The 21,046-nt window shown below is 31.3% G+C and overlaps 1 protein-coding gene across 1 annotated transcript; it reads right to left on the bottom strand.

The window, feature by feature from the left end:
* Window positions 1–402: 402 nt before the first annotated feature.
* Window positions 403–20,346, bottom strand: LOC134689794 (serine-rich adhesin for platelets-like). Its single transcript, XM_063549763.1, has 6 exons — window positions 20,334–20,346; window positions 17,331–17,504; window positions 7,456–7,815; window positions 3,803–4,204; window positions 2,866–2,938; window positions 403–1,193 (listed from the first exon to the last, which is right to left on the bottom strand). The coding sequence occupies exons 1-6, from the start codon at window positions 20,344–20,346 to the stop codon at window positions 710–712; spliced, it is 1,506 nt and encodes a 501-aa protein (XP_063405833.1). The 3' UTR covers window positions 403–709.
* Between the last annotated feature and the right edge of the window lie 700 nt (window positions 20,347–21,046).

The raw sequence follows: 21,046 nt of genomic DNA on the forward strand, positions 1-21,046 counted from the left end.
ATGGATTTTAATTTTAGTTTCTTTCGTATAATTCGGAATTTTGTATGACGTCGATTATCACTGTACTAGTATGCATATTTTAAGGGCCAGGTGAATGACACCTACGGGTGCGGGAATTCTCGCTACATTGAAGACCCATTAGTTGCCTTCGGCTGTTGTCTGCTCTATGGTCAGTGGTTGTCGCTTTGACACATTCGCCATTTCCTTTCTCAATTTTATTCTAACGGTGACAGCATGTCTTGTGTAAAAAATTGTACGCCAGGTATTATTCACGGCGTTTTAGAATATTTAAAACTTATTGTCAATTTAAAAATAAATTAATTCAAAGGCCTCCACAAACAAAAGAATTGACAAAATATGTTAATTTGTGTGGTACATATTTATATATATATATATATATATATATATATATAAGTTGATAAATTCTTCAAGTTAAATGAACTAAGAATGATTGTCAACATGTCTAAACGAAATTGAATGCACGTCGGATATCTTTTCTGAATATAAAAGATTCCTAACCACTTACACAAACACTAACATGATTAACAGTAACAAAAATGTTGTGAAAGATGTCTCTTTAGTGACGCTCGAAGGCAAACAAGCAAGTTATGGCATCCTTTGATTTTATATGTTCTATTGATATTTACAAATATCATAAATTTTAATGTTCAAGTTCTCTATAAGCATATTAAAAGGTTATGGGATGAATTTACACGTGATCGTAGTTGGATTCCAATTCTCTTTCCTTTGTTTGCATGTGTGCTGTAGTATTATATGTTGGATCGTTTTCATCGAGACGTTCTCCAGAAGTATCATATACATTGCTAGATGCATTACCACTGACGGGTCTTGGTTTGTTAAGCATATCATAATCATTCTCATCCATACTTATCTCTTTAGTTTCGTTCTTATCCTCATTCGTTTCGGCTTTAGAAGTATTTGTAAAAGACGGTATCTTTACAACAACAGCATATGCATTGTTAGAAATATTTGTTTTACCATTTGATATATTATCTGTCGGTAAAAACTGTTTATCAGCGCCCTTTGTAGCGACCATAGGCTGTGTTGAATCATTTTCAATAACATGTGTATTTTTATTGAGATCAAAATTAATGTCATCATAGTTCGGATCTTTTGTATCTGTACTTGGAATAGTGTAATCATCTGTCTTTTGTTTTGATGGACATTGGTCTCTACAACATGATAAAAAGTCATCAGATCATGCAGATACTATTTATTTAAAAACAGTTTATTTATAAACAATCCATCCGTCATTCCATTGATAAAAATATTCAACATGAATCTAGCTGCAAAAAATGTATTTCGCTGACAAAATTCTGATTGATTATCTGTTCAATCGTATAATCAATTTCACTAAGGTATTGTTTTCATGCAAGTATGTGAAACATGAAAAAAACACTTTAACAGATTTGTAATTCGAACCTCAACCAAAAACTAAGTGTTATTTAACTAAATTCGATCAGTCAACATGAAACAAAGATTATATGAAAAATAAAAAATAAAATTATACACATAATATCGACCGTCTTCCTTTTTACTTGATGGCTCTTTTCCCTTAATTTGTATTGAAAAGGTTTTCTATCCATGTATGTATTGCGTTTGTCCGTATTATTCTAAAAGTGCTAGAATATCATGATAAAGCTTTCAACGGCCATTTTGATTTTTTTGTCATCTGAAATTTTTTAAATATAGAAATAATATATTTTTATTAGTGTACATTTGGTTAATTTGACTTAGAGTCTTTCAGTTTTGACCGTAACTTTTGTTCTTCTAGCATATTATTCAAACAGTATTCACTTTAGCACAGTGGATAAATCTGTTCCTGACTTAACTATAATGGAGATTTAAAATTTTTGAGTTTGATGAGCTGTTCTGAGCAACATGACAACTTTAGTAAAACATGGTTTCTTTAGTGCAAGCACAAACTATTATGAAAAATAAAATGAAAAGCAACATTTGTTAACCAAGGATAAACATTTCCAAATAATGTTTGAGTATATCAAAAGGGCATAAAAAAATTCCAAAATTCGCATAGCTCAAAACAAATTTAGAGCGGATGCATCGACAGGATACATCTTTTCCGTGTTGGCAATACCAACTAACAATGAGTACTTTGTTTTTAATCAATTTTCTGATATCAGAATTCTTCTTGTGTATATTAAGAAATTTAAGTGTCAGAGGATATGCTTTTTGTAAAAGTTAACAGACGGATGACATTATTAGATATTTGTTTATATAATATTGTATATATGCATAATGTGTTTTTTATATTACATGTAGCTGGACATATTATTCCAGTTGTAGATCATACATTTGTATTAATTCTGACTTTATGTTATATTATTATTGTTTATAATATCTCTGTTCCATGGATTTTGGTTTATGAGAATAAAGATATAGTAATGTAGATGATGACGACGGACGACAACACACGACGGACGCCAAATGATAGGTGATCCAAAATAAGAAAGATAATTAAAAGACAAAATCTAATGCTGTTGATCAGCGGAAATTGCTGCCATTTTACTGACTTGATATGGGAATTTTCCGAAGACAATGGTAGCTGTTATAACTAGCTAAGTCTCCCACTTATGTGACAGTTGTTTATAGTATATGATTTTATATTCCAAACCTGTCAAACATTTCAATTTAAAAATGCCGATTAAACGTCAAGTTAAATTTAACAATGGTGTCAGTTCGTTTTATTAAGGGTTTAATCCTTCACAAATTATAAATAAACAACACAAGGTTATCAGTGTTGTTGCTTTTATATACATGTATACTATTAATTCATACAAACGGTGTAATACTTATATAATGTGATAAATAAATGAATGTGGTTACCTTAGTCGACAAATACCGAATACGCCAATCAAAAGTACTACTAGTATGGAAACTGATATACCAACAATTAATCCTATAAAACGTAAATAGAAAGAAAACAAGATTCACATTCAATCAGGAAAGAAACAATCAAACAGCTTTGATTATGTTAAACTGGCAAAAACGCGGTTTCCCGTTTTCCCGTTTTAGTTTTTTTAATTTGTCATTGATGTTTGGAATTTAGGAATGTTGCAAAGAGACACAAAAGAAGAGACAACATATCAGTGGCAGTCAAAGTTCATTGGAGTTTTCTCGTTTCTCGTTTTTTTTTAAGGATTATACTGTTGGTTTTATAATTGTTAACACTATGTGTGTTGGGTCCTTTATGGCTTATTAATTAGTTTGATACAAGGCACCGCGGCATTTTGACTTATACTAGTTTACATTTTCCTTTTGTGAAATGGATAGAGAGATGTCTCATTAGCACTCATATCACACCTTCATATTTCTATATGATAAGTTTCCTTAAGATAATAGGCATGGGAACTTTCATGAAGTATGAGTTGCCTTTTAAAACTGGTTCAATATACCTCTGAATTTCATTGTACTTATATCTATTTGTAAATTTTAAAAAAGCCGTACAATAGATGCCACGAATGCAACCCTTCCTGTGTATTTTTTTTTTTATTTAAGACAGAGGAGTTGAAATTAAGTTTCACGACCATCTCCAAAAAAGCTTCGTATAGTATGCAATTGATACGTAAAATTTAACTCCAGTTTGTGTTCCCCTTGTAATTTAACATGAAACGAAACTTCAGAAGAATAACTGAATAAGAATAAGTGTATTAATTTCGATGTGTGTTTTAGAAGACATCAATGATTTGTTACCATGTAACGTAACTAGCCTAAATGGAATTATCATGAACAAATCATGCAATATCAAGTAACAAATAAGTACCTGTACTATTTTGTTTACTTCCTGAATTATTTGATTTCATGGTTGTTGTACTCGGCATATTATTGGTTTTGCTCAGTTCTTCTTTGTTTGTTCTTGTCGTAAATGAGCCATACACTGTTGTTGGCATTTGCAAATTCTTAGTTGTAGTTGATAGTGTACTGGTGATAACAGATATACTAGGTACGGATTTAGTTGCATGGTCATTAAATAAATCTGACATAGCACTGGTTGGCAGAATTGAACTTCCAACGTTTGAAGGTTCATGTATTGATACGCTACTACTGCTCTCTCTAAACATGTTTGTTTTAACTGTAGATTTATGTTGCTCATCCGTAGATGAGGAACTGGATTCGAGAAAACTGGTTAAAGATAATACTGATGTACTTTGAAGGCTTGTTCTACCTAAGAAAAAAAAATTGATAATAAGAGAAGAGAGATGTAAAATGTGTTCTATATAATTACTCCTGGTGTGTTAATATGATAATAACAACAACAATAACACACACTTTTTTTCATTGAACACAAACATGAACAAGAGGCACTACACATTATATATAACAAACAGCGTAGGTCAGAGCTTTAAAGCACGATCTTTTATGACAAAACTATCTATATAACTATCTCTTCTTCTTTCACATAAAATCCACGAATATTGTTTTATACCTGCGTAGTTTGTAATGTGTTCATTTAAAGATCTTTTGGGGTCTTGGGGGGGGGGGGGGGGGGTAAAATCGGGAAAGAAACCCACTTCGGATCGACGGCCCGTAACGACGTTCGGCTCTAAAATTTACATGCAGTCATAATTTCTGTCATTGCACGTTCTTTTGTCAGTTAAATATAAATAATAGGGAGAGATATGTATATAAACTGTATCATATCAGTGCAATGCTTCCAGGGTATAACAGTGACATATCCTATGATAAGATCACAAACAACAATAGTTTCTGTCGGTAAGACTATTTTATAGATTATATGGGGTGTCATATTGAGTGATTGTATATCGTAAGAGACACGCTTCAAATTAAATGCGCATCTGGTGCAAGAAAATTGGTACCGTTAATTTTATTCAATTTGTTTTTATACCAAAACTATATATTTTCAAACTATGAACCAAAGTGTATTTCGCAAGCATTTTCTACTATACAATGTATTGCTTACCTTTTTTAAAAGAATAACTGTAATGCTACCATTTCAATACTTTTGGGCATACATTGCACATATTGGCGATATTTATCAAAATTATGTAACTGTCAGTTTCATCATATAGCTCAGGTTGAAACTTTAAGTTTATATGTAAAAGCATGTACAGACACGTATACATTTTTGAAGGAAATCTACGGCTTATATTTGTATAATTTTTATGTGAAATATTTTAAAATTTGTTATTAGCCAGTATATGCTCATCATGTACGAAAGTGTTAACATGGTTAACGAGCGAAAGGTTAATTATGTCGATATTCTAAAATCAAAGGGACCACAAATGTGCTCGAATTTAAAACCTCAATTAAACACCGTATCCCATCAGTAGTAAACACTCTACCAATTGCATGTCAGTATCTACAGGTACGTTTTGAATCGTAAATAAAGGCAACAGTAGTATACCGCTGTTCAAAACTCATAAATCCATGGATAAAAAACAAAATCGGGGTAGCAAACTAAAACTGAGGGAAACGCATTAAATATAAGAGGAGAAAACGACACAACACTACAATGTAACACACACAGACACGGGCCAAGCATCAGACAAAATCCCACGATTATTACAAATATAACATCAAAACCAAATACATGAATTTTGAATAGACATGTACCGTGACACGTCTTATCGCAATGTGAATATACACTAACAAATAAGAAAAAACAAACGACGCAACGTTAAAATGTAACACACACAGAAACAAACTATTATATAACAATGGCCATATTCTTGACTTGGTACAGGACATTTCTAAAGGAAAAATCGTGGGTTGAACCTGTTTTTTTGGCATGCCAAACCTCCCTCATTTATAGCCATGTGAAATATAACATCAAAATGACAACTCAACACCACAGGACTACAATATAAATAAATTGGAGAACACAACTGACAAAGAAACACACGAACAACAGCCAACAATTGGCAACAAGTTCAAAATTTTAATACGCCAGAAGTGCATTTTGTTCACACAAGACCTACTAGTGAGGTCCAAATACAAAACTTCGAAAGCTGAAACAAGTACAAAGTTGAACAGCATCAAGGACCAAAAGATCAAAGAAGTTGTACCAAAAACGGCCAGGGTTTTCAGTTAGTTAGTAGAACATCCGTATTATTTAGAATGATTTATACTTTTGCAAATAGTAAATTTTATAAAATGACTATACAAAAGATGTGCATGATAAAACTGAAGTATTAACTAATTACAGGAAACAATTGAAAAACATTATATAACCAGACATTTGCAACACAAATTGTAGACACATCCGAACAAGTTTAAACCTCAACGCCAAGTTACGTCATATTTGGAGTAGTAAAAAAAATACCAAAAAATTACGTCATTTGATTTTGTAAAACAGATCATCAAAAGTTGTAAAATGACGGCACATTTGAATGGATAAGATAGAATTGATTGATTTAAGATTATGTTTGAACTAAACACTGATATTGCATTCAATAACAATGCATATTTTAATACTTATTAGTAGCAAACTAAGGTAGCAATTAACTATATTATAAAGCTATGTCCGGTTTGTTTTGAATCTAACTTCAAACGTAAAATATCGTACTGAGTACGTTGAACAAAATCAAATCTAATAAATGAAGGCGGTGAATTATTTTCTTTACCATAACACACAAATATAATAAAAAAGACGTCAACACATTTGACAAAATCCGATGAGAATAACAAACATAACATTAAACATATAAACTAAATAGACATGAATTTGGGATAGACAAGTACCGTACCACGTCTTATAGTTATGCGACTTCACACTCAGCAAAACATTCACAATCGGGAATAAGTCACGTTTCGTAATTAAAAGATAAGACGACATAATGACAAACCACAATCTCCCATGTGGTAAAAATGTCCTTAGCTAGTTTGGTCATAGACACATCGTAAGGATCCACCAATTCGTGATGGTGTCCATAAAAAGTATGGAGTGTCAATTTTAATCTGTCCTCCTCTTAACTTTGTTGGAGCAGTTTCTGCGTAAGGAGCTTACTCCTGTATATGAAGTCCGTATATTGTGAACAAGCACGAGAATAACATATCAATTGTGATATGTAAACACAATACGCAGGGGAAAAGGGTAATTGAAAAAAAAGAGAAAAGGGAAATTGATAATCAGGAAGTTGAAATCGTCCCGTTTATCATAGATTTTTGTGTGAAGTCGGCCATCTACGTCAATATTGAGGAACATATCAATGTATGAAACAGTCCTTCTAGTATCAGGAGTATCCTTAATTTCAAGTTCACTGAGATATATGAGATGTAGGTATTGGCTGAAATATGGGTTATTTAATGATAGAAAATCATCAATTTATCGGAAAGTAAAATTAAAGTATTTCGCAAGGTGCTTTTCATTTTTTTGTCTTTTAGAAGGTAAATCATTTGATTAAAATTGATTTGGGTAAATTAACATTAAGTAATTTTTTGATAGAAGATACATACCTGCACTATTTTTGTGACTTCTTGAACTACTTGATTCCATTTTTATTGTATTTAACATATTGATTTTACTCAGTTCTTCTGTGTTCGTAATTGTCGCAACTAAACCATACAATGTTGTTGGCATTTGAACATTATAAGAAGCAAGTACTATTGGAGTAGTGATCATCGATTTAGTCGATAAATCTGATGTGACAGTAGTTTGCAGTCTCGAACTTCCATTTTTCGATACACTGCTACTGCTCTTGTTAACCAGACTTGATTGTTGCTGCTCAGCTGTAGATACATATCCATAAAACTCAGAACTGGAATCATACAAACTGTTCATAGATGATGCTAACGTACTTTGCATGCTTGTTTTCTCTAAAATAATAAAATATTTGTATTACTGGAGAAGCGTGCTGTTAAATGTCATTTATATAATGGAGATGATGTGTTACTAGGAAAATTAAATTACATGTATACAAGGACTATAATCTTAAAGAAGTGAGACTGACATAGTCGATAACGTATTCGTTTTCCTGTGTGTTTGATTGATCGAATCAACAAACTGTGATTTAATCTTATTTTCATATTGAAAGAATTAAGACATACATTGTATTTGTTTGATGTTTTTTTTTAATCTAGAGACAGCCATATGTTTGTCAAGTTGGTTGATCGTTAAGCAAATTGCGTGTTAATATCATTATTTTTACGCCATACGATCACGCAGATGGTATGGAACAGATGTGAAGTAAGGAAACATATAACGGTGTAATCACTTCATTAACTATTATTGCAAGACTGTAATAGTGCACTGCACGTTATCAAGAGTTCCTTTTCAGTCAATAGTATTAGAGTATTTGCAGATAAATGTTGTATATGTGTAGAATTTGTTTGTAACGGTTTTATGATAGTTGTTACAGCATAATCTACTAGACTTGGCTTAACTAAAAGTATATTAATTACAAATGTGTCTTTCAATGATATGATGATTACAATTATAAAAAAAATGTTTTCATGAACAACACTTTAATATTTAATATAACGACAAATAATCCAAATTCCAGAGCAATCAACGCTTCAAATATACATGATCCTATGAGAGTTACAAAAGAAAATTCAAAAGGCAAACCAATAACTATAACAAATCTTCATGAATGTTATCAATTAAATGCAACATAAATTAAAATACATACCATTGAGTACTCAAAATTTTAAAACCATCAGAATGCTAACATACAAAGGGGATCGGGGCAGGGGCTATCTGAATGAGCAATAACATTTATAAAATTAGTTGGCAACCGAAAACCCCTTTAAGATATTTTTAACCAAAGAAAACGCAAAGCTCTTCTGAAATTTAGGATAATTGAAAACGCCTTTTGGACTCCATTGTCAGTTTGAGTTTTACTTGATTAAAATGTCATAATTTTAAACATGTTTCGTGTTTGGCCACGCCCTTAATTTCAGTGTATAGCATTATGTTTAATGAAATTATGTGATTTTTCGTTCATGCTAATGCAATCTGTTCTATCACATTATCTAAACACTCAGAAGTATTAATCTTTAGTGCTGATTGAGAATTCTGTATATTCTATACATTTATGTACAAATAAACTCAATAACTTCCTATCGTTGCCATAATTACTATTGGGTTAAGGGCTTCTAACTTGGAGGACTTTCATATGTGGTCAACCTGAACAGTTGAAAAAAAGCAATTTCATAAAAATCAAACAATCATGTAAGGAGAATTATTTGCATGGTTTTCTCATAGATGTTCATTTAAACACAGAAGATGAAACTACCGATATTTATACGTGTTAAATGTTTATAGATTAGAATAAAAAAGAGGGTGTATGCCGCTGACCAGCGCAAATCAACGATAAAAATAATTATATAAACCATAAAACTTTCAAAATTTGACAGATGGATAGTCATATTTTTTCAAAGATTATAAAAATGCTGAATAAAAAAAACCATTAAGAATCACTGATTTACACCAGAACGTATGTCTCTCAATATGATATCAGAAAAATCTTACAAAAATATATAGATATTAACGATAAATATCGAAAAAAAACTCTTTATATCTATACTTATCGAAATAATATTATACAAAAAACGTATGAAATATAATGCAATATGAGAAAGGCTTGTAGTGTATGATAGATTGGTCACAACAGATGTAACTTATTGTTGATAATAAACACACTAGTTTTTATCTCTCTCTTTATATGATAAGAATTATAGGCTTATTGTTCTGCAACCAGAGTTCATTTTTTAAAACTTTAATGGTCCGGAAGAACACACACCTAAATTATATATCGATGGAATGAGGAAAACGTGTACATTATGAAAAGTTGGGTCGTAAAAATCCAGAGTGGTCACAATTTTGTGAAATTGAGGTCAAAGGTCAGACCTTAAAATATCAATATTTCAACCACAAGGACAGAAAGGGGAAATATTCTGAAATTTATTCAATAGAATGCTACATAAACAATTCAATAATAAGCATATGCTATAAACGATGTTAAAACGACAAATTTGACTATTTATATGAAGAGCTGCCATTACAAAATGGCGTTGATCTGGAACCTTCTGATTTTTTTCCATTTACGACATAGCAAAAGAAGAAGTGGCCTTGACCTTTTCACATCCATAAACTTTCATATTGTGTATAGTGTTTCAATAAAGTATATTACAGAATTATTTTCTAAACTATAAAACACCAGTTTATCAAATTATTTCAAATATTTTTTCCATCTTTGAAAAAAAACAAAATTCAAGTGCTGAAACTGTTTTTAATTTTGCATCTTAAAGGTTGTGTATTTTGTGGAAATTAGTACCCTAGTTATAGATAAATACTTGTTGTGTATTAGCAAAGTCTGGACAAAGCAGTTATACCACAAAATATACTATAGTCACCCGAAGCAAATGCGAGGTTTAAAAAAAATGAGTGTAAAACAAAGTCAGTTTGGTGCATGAACAACTTTTTAGTGGAATAATCCTGGTAAAAAATTTAACTCATTAATTTTTTAAGGGAAGGATGAAAAATTATACAATGTAATGCCAATTTTCAAATGATTTATTCAAAATCAGACATAATTCTTATATAACTTTTAAAAGCGACAAAAAATAGCTCAAGTATTCATTGCATAGGGACATGAATCAATCTCTTAGTCATCACATGTGGATTCAGTACGCGCATTAGCATTACAAGACACTTCCCTTTTTCTTTCAAGCTCGGCGCAGGACATAGTTTGTTCAAAGCAAACACAGTTTTTAAGTACAAATGCTATCTGGAGCATAAATACCGTCATGATTCGGTCAAACTCGTCAGATATAGTCCTACTTTTGCATAGGAAACACAAAAGCAATGCGAGTACAAAGTTTCGATCAATGTTCGTGACTCATATTCCCATATGCATATGCATGATATATCTGCAATGCCAACCCCAAATGTACTGTGTCGAATGTTGCTATAGAAACAATTAATTTTATAATAGCCATACATTTACGATTTTTTGTTATCTTTAGAGACAATATACGGGTCAGAAGCGCCTTTGTGTTATTTTTCATCAATTTACTAACAAATGAACTTTTGAGCCTAGGCTCCATGTTGAAGACCGGACCGTGACCTAAAATAATTTACTTTTATGAGTTGTTAATTGGATGGTGTGTTGTATCATATTGGCACTCATACCACATCTTCCTATATCTATTAAGAAGCTATGCGGGATCGTTTCCATAGAAATACCAAAACGAGGAAATAGCTCATAAGAGCTCTTGTGGCAGGGTGAAGTAAGTGTTCTTCTTTTACTGTATCCTTGATATTTTAAGACACACCTTGGTGTAATTCTAAAAGTCTTAACATAGACTGCAATTTTCCTGCAGCAGATATGACATCCCCTATATTGAGTTCAGAGCTAAACTCTATATTACATATCCCTTGGCCCCACTGTGTCTGAATTGTAAGTTGTCACAAAATCTAGTTAGTTCTGGACTTTGGCAGTTTGGTAAGCAACAGAGACAATCTTGGGTAAAATTGATCGGTATATCTAGAAGATGTGCTACATGAGAAAGGCTTTTTCTTATGGGAGAACAAATCACATCACTAACAATCGTTATAAATGAACTGACAGCAAGTTCAAATTCTAATTTTTCAGTAACTGATTTACTTTAACAATTGCACAGGTGTTGACTTCAATAAGTACTTGGTTATTCATGGATAAATGATTATCACATTAATGAGCACAACTTAAAAGACTGTCAACACGTTTAGAGGACTCAGTTGGGTGTAGTTTTCTGTTTTATTAAAAGGTTTTTCTTTTACACAAAACCCCTGTTTTCATATCAAAACTACAAGGACGAAACTGAGCGCGAGATCGTATAAAAGTGTCAGGTTGTGAAGATGCAGGCCGATCAGTTTGATCACACATATGGATTTCTGTTGTTTCTAATCTAAAGTTCTCATAGGGTGACTGGGGAAACGAAATATTGTCACTTGGTCTTTTTCTCGACCAGCAGTAAAACGAAGTTGGGCGTCCTTTTGGCTGTGCGTTAAAAACCCTAGCAGCAACTCTTTGAGTGGTCCGTAGGTGGCCTGTTGCAATGGAAAATTTCTGTCCCAATCTAATATACCATCATTTTCCAGTGACAGTCTAAATTGTCCCGACCATCATCCCGAATGGCCTCTATTATGACAAAACCTACCTATTTTTTATTGTTATCTTGTTCTTGTCCTGAACATTCATGAAATATTTACCACTGAACGTTAAGCAACCAACAATCAATCAATCAATTTAATTTTAAGACGAACCAATTTTGCCTTCTGGTGCAAGTCTCATAAGATCACTGATGATGCACCCAAGTAAATCAAGAGAAGTTGGTTTTAGCATCACCTTGTGACACACCAAATCTCTGCGAAACTTCAATAGCACTTTCTCCCCGACCACTTGCATGCATATACATTGCTCCGAGGTTAAACATTGACATACAATGTACTTTCACACAATATCACCTATAGTCATTATCCGGAGAAACCTCTTATCCGAAGGATTTAGTTAACTTTTATAAAAAGTCAACATTTTATTAACAAAAGTATAACTTATTTACAGAAAATACACGAAAGACCTACTATATATATTCAAATCACTCAAAAATAAATAAACTTCTCCTACAAAATCTACATATTAATCACATCGAAACTATCAAATTTGATTGTGAGGGAAAAAAATAAATGGTAGAGCTGATTGACGGATAGGAAATTTCCGTAATTAAAAAAGGTACAAATGATGTTTTTATATTTTTAGTTTTTGACAAAATTGTTTGAAATTTGCCCAACTAAATTTGCATTCAGAATCGCAATATCATGTTTTGTCCTCTGAAATGTCAAATACTGTTTTTGAATCATATGTTTTCTCGTTTTAAAAGAAAATCGCTAAAAAAATTATATCTTAAAAACAGCCAACTTTAAGTTTTAAAGTTTTACTTGGAGATGTTATTATATTTATGTCTTCATCATTCCGATGATCCTTGATTATATGTGCATAGAAAATATTTACGAAAATAGCGGGAAATTTAACCAAAAATTATATTTTTGGATTTTAAGGTAACTACCCAAAACTGTAAATTGAGGGGTATCCCATTAAAGGGATAACATACAAAAATGTGACCATAGAAACTTTTTACGACCCGACGGAAATAAAAATATAGATATCATTCTATCATTTAAAACAATTCGCAGCCGTGTGTGATTCCGGACCATTAAACTCGTTAACTAAGCGTCTTTTTCGATGTCAGTTGCAGTACTATTAATAACTGAATTAGGCAAAGCATTTATAAAGAGTTTTACCAGACGTATAATTGTCAGCATTACTGAAAAAACAAGCAAACCCATCAAGTTGTTGGCTGCATTTATCAGTGTTGATAAAATCACCTTTACCAACAGTTAAAACATCTTTCCTATCTGGACACTTAATGTACTTGCAGTTGAATAGAGCAGTCGAATTACTTATTATCTCTACAAGAGAAAACAACATTGTATACAGTAAAATGAACTTTCACCGAATCACATTTTTACAAGAGCTCATCTGTGATGGTCGATGAAAAAGCCAAACAAAGTACAAAATTGAAGCGCATCTTGGAATTAAAACTACAAAAGATTTGTTACTTGAAATTAAGAATGCATGAATGTCAATATTAGTCATAAGTGGTACAACACTGATTTCACCTATTCTTGCCTAGTGAAACTGTTTGTGCAAAATCTGACTATTTAACCTGTGTCCCAGATTAGGAAAGAATTAAGCTCACACACATACACACATCTAACCCTGTCATAGTATTGTGTGCCTGTCCTAGTCAGGCACTTGCAGTTAAGTGGTTGTCGTTTTTGCAATTCTCTAAAAAAAGAAAATTCCAAAAAAAGGCTGTTGTTTTTTAAATCAATTGTTTCGTATATTTTTTTTTATACTGGAACATTGCATAAAATAAATATTAAGTCTTATAGAAATTTCCTGCAACACAATCTTAACAACTACTTTAAAGTCAGGAATATTTCTATCTCTTAAACAAAGCAAATACTCGTTGCCTTGGTTCGACTCGACCTTTTGTCATTTCAAATTTGTTTTGATCGGCTTTAAAATGTTTCAATGTTCCCAAATGGTTTTGTTTCTCAATAACTATTATAATTAACATCAATCTATACTTACCAGTTTCATTGTAGAGCCATAAATATAAAAAATCAGGGTCGAACGCATTGCATATAGAATCAGGTGCAGACTTTAATTTAGAATCTGTGTGTATGCAGGAACATTGATGATTCTATAAATAATGTGATATAGTTTTAACATTACAAACTGATATTTCAAAAGTATTGAACGTTGATATCTTCTGAATATCTCTGAACAAATCATGGAATTGACATTTAAAACAGTTCAGAATATACATCCACAACGACCAAAATATTTATCGATCTAATGTTTAAACAATTGTAGGTAAGCTAGTAAATAATAAGTCTCCTATAATTTCAATGTTATTTGCATGCACAGTAACTCTAATCATTCATTTTTTAAACTTTAATTTTCCTCATAAAAATGTTCTTGTAGGTGTTGTTTAATTATACATATACATTTTTGGATTTACACTTAGTGTAAACAATATTTTATTATGATAAATACAAGTATAAATTATAAACACATATTCACAATAAGGATCCAGAAACAAGCACTTGATCTGAGGCGTGATATTCGTGATATATAGCCAGAGCATTATCACGGCCAAGGCCATGTGTAAATTTAAAACAAATCAATTGCTTCTATACATTATTTCTTAAGTACACAATTATTAACTTTTTCGCGTCTGTTAGGGCAAAAGCGGTCTTTGGATAACTTGGAGCGAGTGTTGGTAAATCGCTAAATGTGCAAATATTGCAAAAGAGTAGAAGGAAAAACAACAACACCTACCTCATAACTATACTTAAATGCCATATCATCTGATTTTGAAGGGTTTATAAAACAGAAACACTTGTTTGTCTCGTCTGATGTCATTTTTAAAAAATCACGTTAATAGGCAAAATGCACGAATGGAATTTAAGCGGAAATGTACTTTATTTTGATTTTGTACATTTTTCTGATCTTAATTCAATAAAATCCGTATGGTATTTCTCACAATAAGAATAATAATGTTTTCTTTTCAATTGCAATTTCAACAAAGCAAAATCGGCATAACGTTCGCACGTAAGTGTCGATGTATCTTGATTTACCGTTTAGGCCTATTTGAAGAGTCATAGTAATGTACATGTCGGATTCTTCGCTTAGTATATATATCAAAATGTTAATCACGGTGTTGTTTACAAAGTGAAAGAAGCATGTCAAAATATTATACTGTTTAGAAGTACAAGTGTAATGCTATTTGTGTTCATATTATGGTGTTTTATTACCCTGTAGCCTAGCACTGTCGATTTACAAAAATGGTAACATTCAAGAAAAGACTGGAAAGCCTGTTTGTCGCCTTGTCTCTGGTAGCAACCTTTGAAAAAAATAAAATCGGTTTCAAGAAAAATGGTGACATGAAACATTTGATGTATGCATGTTTCAGATCAGAAACGAGAAATTTTTGTACTGGTAAATGACACATATAATTGAGAATGGTATTGAAGAATAGGTCAACAAAGAGACAATAACCGGACCAAAGAGCAAAATATTTTCAATGAAAACTCAAATTATAATTTTGGATACAAAATGATGTTGAAATCATTGTTATCTAACGATCTAGTTTGACCGCTTTCAACATTGTAATTTATTAACGATACAATCAAGAAATAAGATAAAACGGTAAAATCAAGAAATTAGATAAAACGGTAAAATCAAAAAAATTAGATAAAACGGTGAAATCAAGAAATTAGATAAAACAGTAAAATCAAGAAATTAGATAAAACGATGAAATCAAGAAATTATATAAAACGGTGAAATCAAGAAATTAGATAAGACGGTTATATGGACAAGGTCTCTTTGTTTAGGGAGAGTAGGGAAAAAAGTATAACCCTACTAGATTTTAATGTTGAAAAATGATGCTCACTTCACTTAATTTAGACTTTTTGTTAATTCATTGGCAAAGGAGTAGCAAACGTTATCCGTATGATATTACATTTTTTTCTGTTTAAACAAGGATTCGAAAACTTATATCAAGACGGCTCTAAAAACGTCTCCCTCTTTTCATAATTAGAAAATGAATGTAACACTCAGACACTATATCCCCAAAATGTGTCTGATCTTCCAAACTGAACTGCAAAATCATAATTATCTAGTTGATAAAGGCCGTTATTTTGAAATACGTTATGGACATCAAATTGTGTCAATACTGTATACTTCTAAATAATTTTTTTAAGTGGAAATTTGGAGAATAACACTTCAATACGAATTGTAAATGAACGCAGTATTTTTATTATTTGTAAGTAATGTATTATGTCAATGGTTTTGGTTATCATGGTTATGACATTGTCTTGGTTACTGTTAGCAACTACAGGAAATCTACATACTAGCAACTACAGGAAATCTACATAGTATGTATATCTGGAGTACAGGGTTCTTGTGAAGTAAAAGTCTGACAAAATCTTGCGAGACATATTTGCCCGCCATTGTGACAGTTTCGTTAATTAATATAAAAAATGAAGATGTGCTACATGTGGTATGATTGCTAAGATATTAGATTCATTATGTCGACTTTATTTTTTTTTTGTAATTAAGTTATGGTGTATATAGATATAGGAAGATAAGGTGTGAGTGCCAATGAGACAACGCTTCATCCAAATAACAATTTATAAAAGTAAACCATTATAGGTCAATGTACGGCCTTTAACACGGAGCCTCGGCTGTATATTCTTTAAGCAAAGTTTTTCTTGGTTTTGGCAATTTTATTTCATTACTCTACTATATCAGATTCTATAAGAAAATAGACTCTTCCTTTATTGACTTCTCCACCCTTATCTTAGATTACAGGTCAACTTCATTCGGTAATACGAATGGATTGTAAAGTGTATTTAACATTTGATTTATTTGATATGTTTGAGCGTATGATTTGTCCCTTTGATTAGGGACTTTTCGTTCTGAATTTTCCTCAGATTTTTGTATTTTTGTGCTTTTACTTTTTTAAAAAGTTCAAATAAACCTGAAATATTTCGTGGTATATCGATAAAAATTGTATCCTTTTCTCAGACATATAAATCAATAGGTCAAATAGACGGGATGTGCAAATATATTGTAAGGTGTAAATGTCCCGGATGTTTCTTGCATTGGTTTGTATTAAAGCTGTATTTTTAGGACTTTCCCCATTAAAATAAATTTTGGTCAATGGAATAGACATCTCCTTGTATGCACTGTTCTTTTAAGTTAGAATATTACCGTATCTGGCAATTTTTTTCACTCTTTCTTCTTCACCCAGCCAAATCCTTACATCACTCATACTGGCACAAGCACTGTCGATGTCTTTTGTATCAGCAAGTGTGCCTCCTTGGTATACACACTCATCATGCGCTTTTTTCCAGTCTACATTATGTTTTATTATTCGGATATCGGCTGAAAAGTATAAAATTTGTCTACATTAATATTTATTCCAAGAAAGTATAGTAACGGTCTTTAATTTAAAGTTTCCCTGTTTCATAATGACATGTAATAAGTAATTCCGCGTACAAAAATAAAAAAATTACGAGGATAATTTTCCTGTTTTTTGTAATTAAACATAAGTATGCGTACACATATGGTAAATCAAAAACAAATAAAACTTGTGTAACGTGCAAAAAAGTCAAATGTTTGAATACTACTGCAAGAAGAAAGACTTTTAAATTGTATGTACTCGCAAAAAAATGAATTTGCTTATCTGTTTATTGGCCCTTACACACTACACTATATATCGAATGTATCCCAATCAATTTAACAAAGAACGGCATTTATTCGCAACAGTGACAATTTTCTTGAATATTTGCAATTCGTTATAAGATTTTTTTTCGTACCATTTAACAGATAATAAAACTAAAACAAGTCATCAACATATCGTAAACTATCAAAGTTCAACTACTTAAAATGATATGAGCACATGTTCCACTATTTGGTTCAGAAAATGATAAAAAAAAACAAGAAGGAAGGAAGTAAAGTGGTGATTATCAATCGCACGTAGTTAAAATATTTGATAGCGAATCGAAAATATGGAATCACTAATTTCTTGTATTAACGAAACAGTGCACTTCCTTGATTACGAAATTAGTCAATCAACATTTTTCAAGTGTGATATTATAGAATGTAGCGTTTTTATCTTTAATACATTATTGGGTACATTTGTAACTATAAACTATTAAAAACAAGATATGAATTATCAACTTTTTGGATTTAATTGTTTGTCCAAAATATGTCTTTGATGAAGAGTTTCAATCTTAAAATGTTCTTTTTATATTTTTAGTGATTATTCCTTTGTTCCTTATCTAATGTTAATGAATGTTTATTGATTTTTTTTATATAGGTTTAAAGCAATAATTTGGTATTAAAATAAAAGACCTTTACTTGAAAGTTCCGATTATTCATCATCCTCGTGTATCTCAAGTAATTTGACTTTAAACAATATGTCCTAATCATTGGTTTAACTTAGTTTTCCAATTTCATATTATTTTTTATAATCTTTCCTTGATCTAGAGTTTAATGTGGATCTTTCTAATCGAACGATGGTGAATAATACTACATGTCTGCTACCGACGATCTTCATGACTTCGAACACGCTAATGATCATGTACCATGATTAATTCAAGGTAGCTTTCTGAGCATTTGCTTTTTTTTCATTTCCGTCGGTTTCAATGGAAAAAATATCGAAAAACAAATGTTTTATACAAATAATGAACAAAAATAACAAAAAACGAAACTTTATGAACTTGCATTTGTAAATCAAATGTATCAATTGAATTGTGAAAATACCAGCTCAATAAGTAAATTACGAAGCACGACAGGTGTTACTTTGTTCGTGACCTTGCTGTATACCAAAAGTTATTATGTTTATACTTTAAGTTCAGCTGAACCCTTGCCATGTTTTTGATTTATTTCACAAATGAATATATAAAGTAAAACAAAATGTATTCTAGGTTTCGGCAGCATCTTTAGATATGGGTAAAGTTATAATAATTGTTGTTCGATATGATAGTGTAACAAACATGGCTAAATATCAGTACAATAAGTGCATACGTTTGAAAGAAGAAAAAACTGCAAGACTTTTTTTATATATAATAACTCAATCCTTGTATCTGTAATTAGTTCATTTACATACATCTCATTCAGTTTTTTTCAAAAGCGTCATGTCGGTATTTTTAATTTTCAACAGTTGACTTTTTCATTTATAAACTATTCAGATTAATGAGCCTTTCGTTTGTAGGATCCTAATTTCTACTTGAAATTACTTAAATCAAAGTGTTGACATTTATTTCATTAAGTTTATACTAATTTATTTGTTACATCGTCGGCTGTGTTACATTATATAAAGTATGTCTTGTCTAGGAACAACTTAAAAAAACATTTGTTGGCATGACACGGGTTATGGTCTATGAAAATTGGTGACGAAGTGAATTATCAAAGTAATTGAACTGCTGTATCAATTTCCTGATTTGGTAAAGATGGAAGGTAAGTTCGACTCCGATCGTTTTTGACAGTGGCTTTTATTTCTTCTCACGGGATCTGTTGCTCTCTCTGGGCACTCTAGATCAATCCACTATAAGACTTTGATCATCAGCAAACAGCACTCGAAATTGTAAAAAACGAGCATTAGACACCCATCAAAAATTTATAGATCATGTCCTTGTGATGACTGCATGTCTGTGAATGCGTGTATTGTTTTATTGATTACTTTTACCTCATCTGTTCGTTTAGTTTTCAAATATAAAAAAAAGAATAATATAGCAACACTGATTCCACTCAAAATGGCGAGTCAATCGGTTCTGTAAACAGAGCAAAGTTAACGCAATATCATAAGGTCCGTCGTAACATTACAATGTTGAGAAAATGTATATACTTTTATTTTCTAAAAGCTGAGTTTAATAAAAGAAAAAAATAATATCAAACGAAAATGTCATATATCTTAAACATCAGATGACATATTCTACTTAGTCAGTTTTGACATTTTGAGAACGGGGATCATGCTATGATACCAAAGGTCATATACAAGAGCACTTACAAAATGTAGCAAAACGTCGAGCATGTTTGTTATTCAATCACATCGGGAGGCATAGTTATTTTTGATACTTTGATTATATAACATTTCAAGAGTTGTGCTTGAATGATGTCTGCTCCTCTCTTTTTTTTTTATTAAAGCCAGATTTTCGGATTCGTCAGATTGTATCCATGTCTTGCCATTAACAAAATAGGTCCACTTACCCCTACTTTTCATTTCATAATGTTATAACATATAAGTTTAAAAAGCCATATTTCAAAATCTTATGAAATCTATATTATTTTCTAAGGTTTTGAAACAAAAAAGGTGCCAATGATAAAAATATGAATCGAGGGAGGGTATTTCAAATTTTTAATGACTTATATCTCGAAAACAAGCACTCAAACTATCCATTGTTTCGGCTTATCTAATTTCTTCATGCATATACTTTCAGTACAAAGCAGTCTTTTAAAAATATTCTTATTTTTAAACAAGGTAGCGATCATCCTTAACCAAAAAGACATTCATTAACCATTTGAGTTTATTCCAAATTTTAAAGTAAGAAGACAATTCAAAGGAAATAACAGGATATTCATTGTTAAAGCTACACTCATGTATTCATATATATGACGCCCGACAAGCAAAAACGACCCTTATGGCAAAAATTATGAATTATCAGATTTTTAATTAACTAAACAGAAAATACTTATGCCAACACAATGTAAAAAATTTGAAAACAATCGGTGAAAAATTAGTTTAGAAATTTCAATTTTGGTAACACATGAAATGTGTTCTAACGTAAAATTCAACGTAACGTTGAAATCATACACTTTGACGTCGATTTAAGTTTGCTGCAATTTACTACTTTACTCTTCTCCTGGTGCTTGACAAAATGTAACCTGATGTCCCTTCCTAGCATTTGGATGATTTTTTTTAT

This window comes from Mytilus trossulus, chromosome 11, assembly GCF_036588685.1.
Source record: "Mytilus trossulus isolate FHL-02 chromosome 11, PNRI_Mtr1.1.1.hap1, whole genome shotgun sequence".
NCBI lineage: Eukaryota > Metazoa > Mollusca > Bivalvia > Mytilida > Mytilidae > Mytilus > Mytilus trossulus.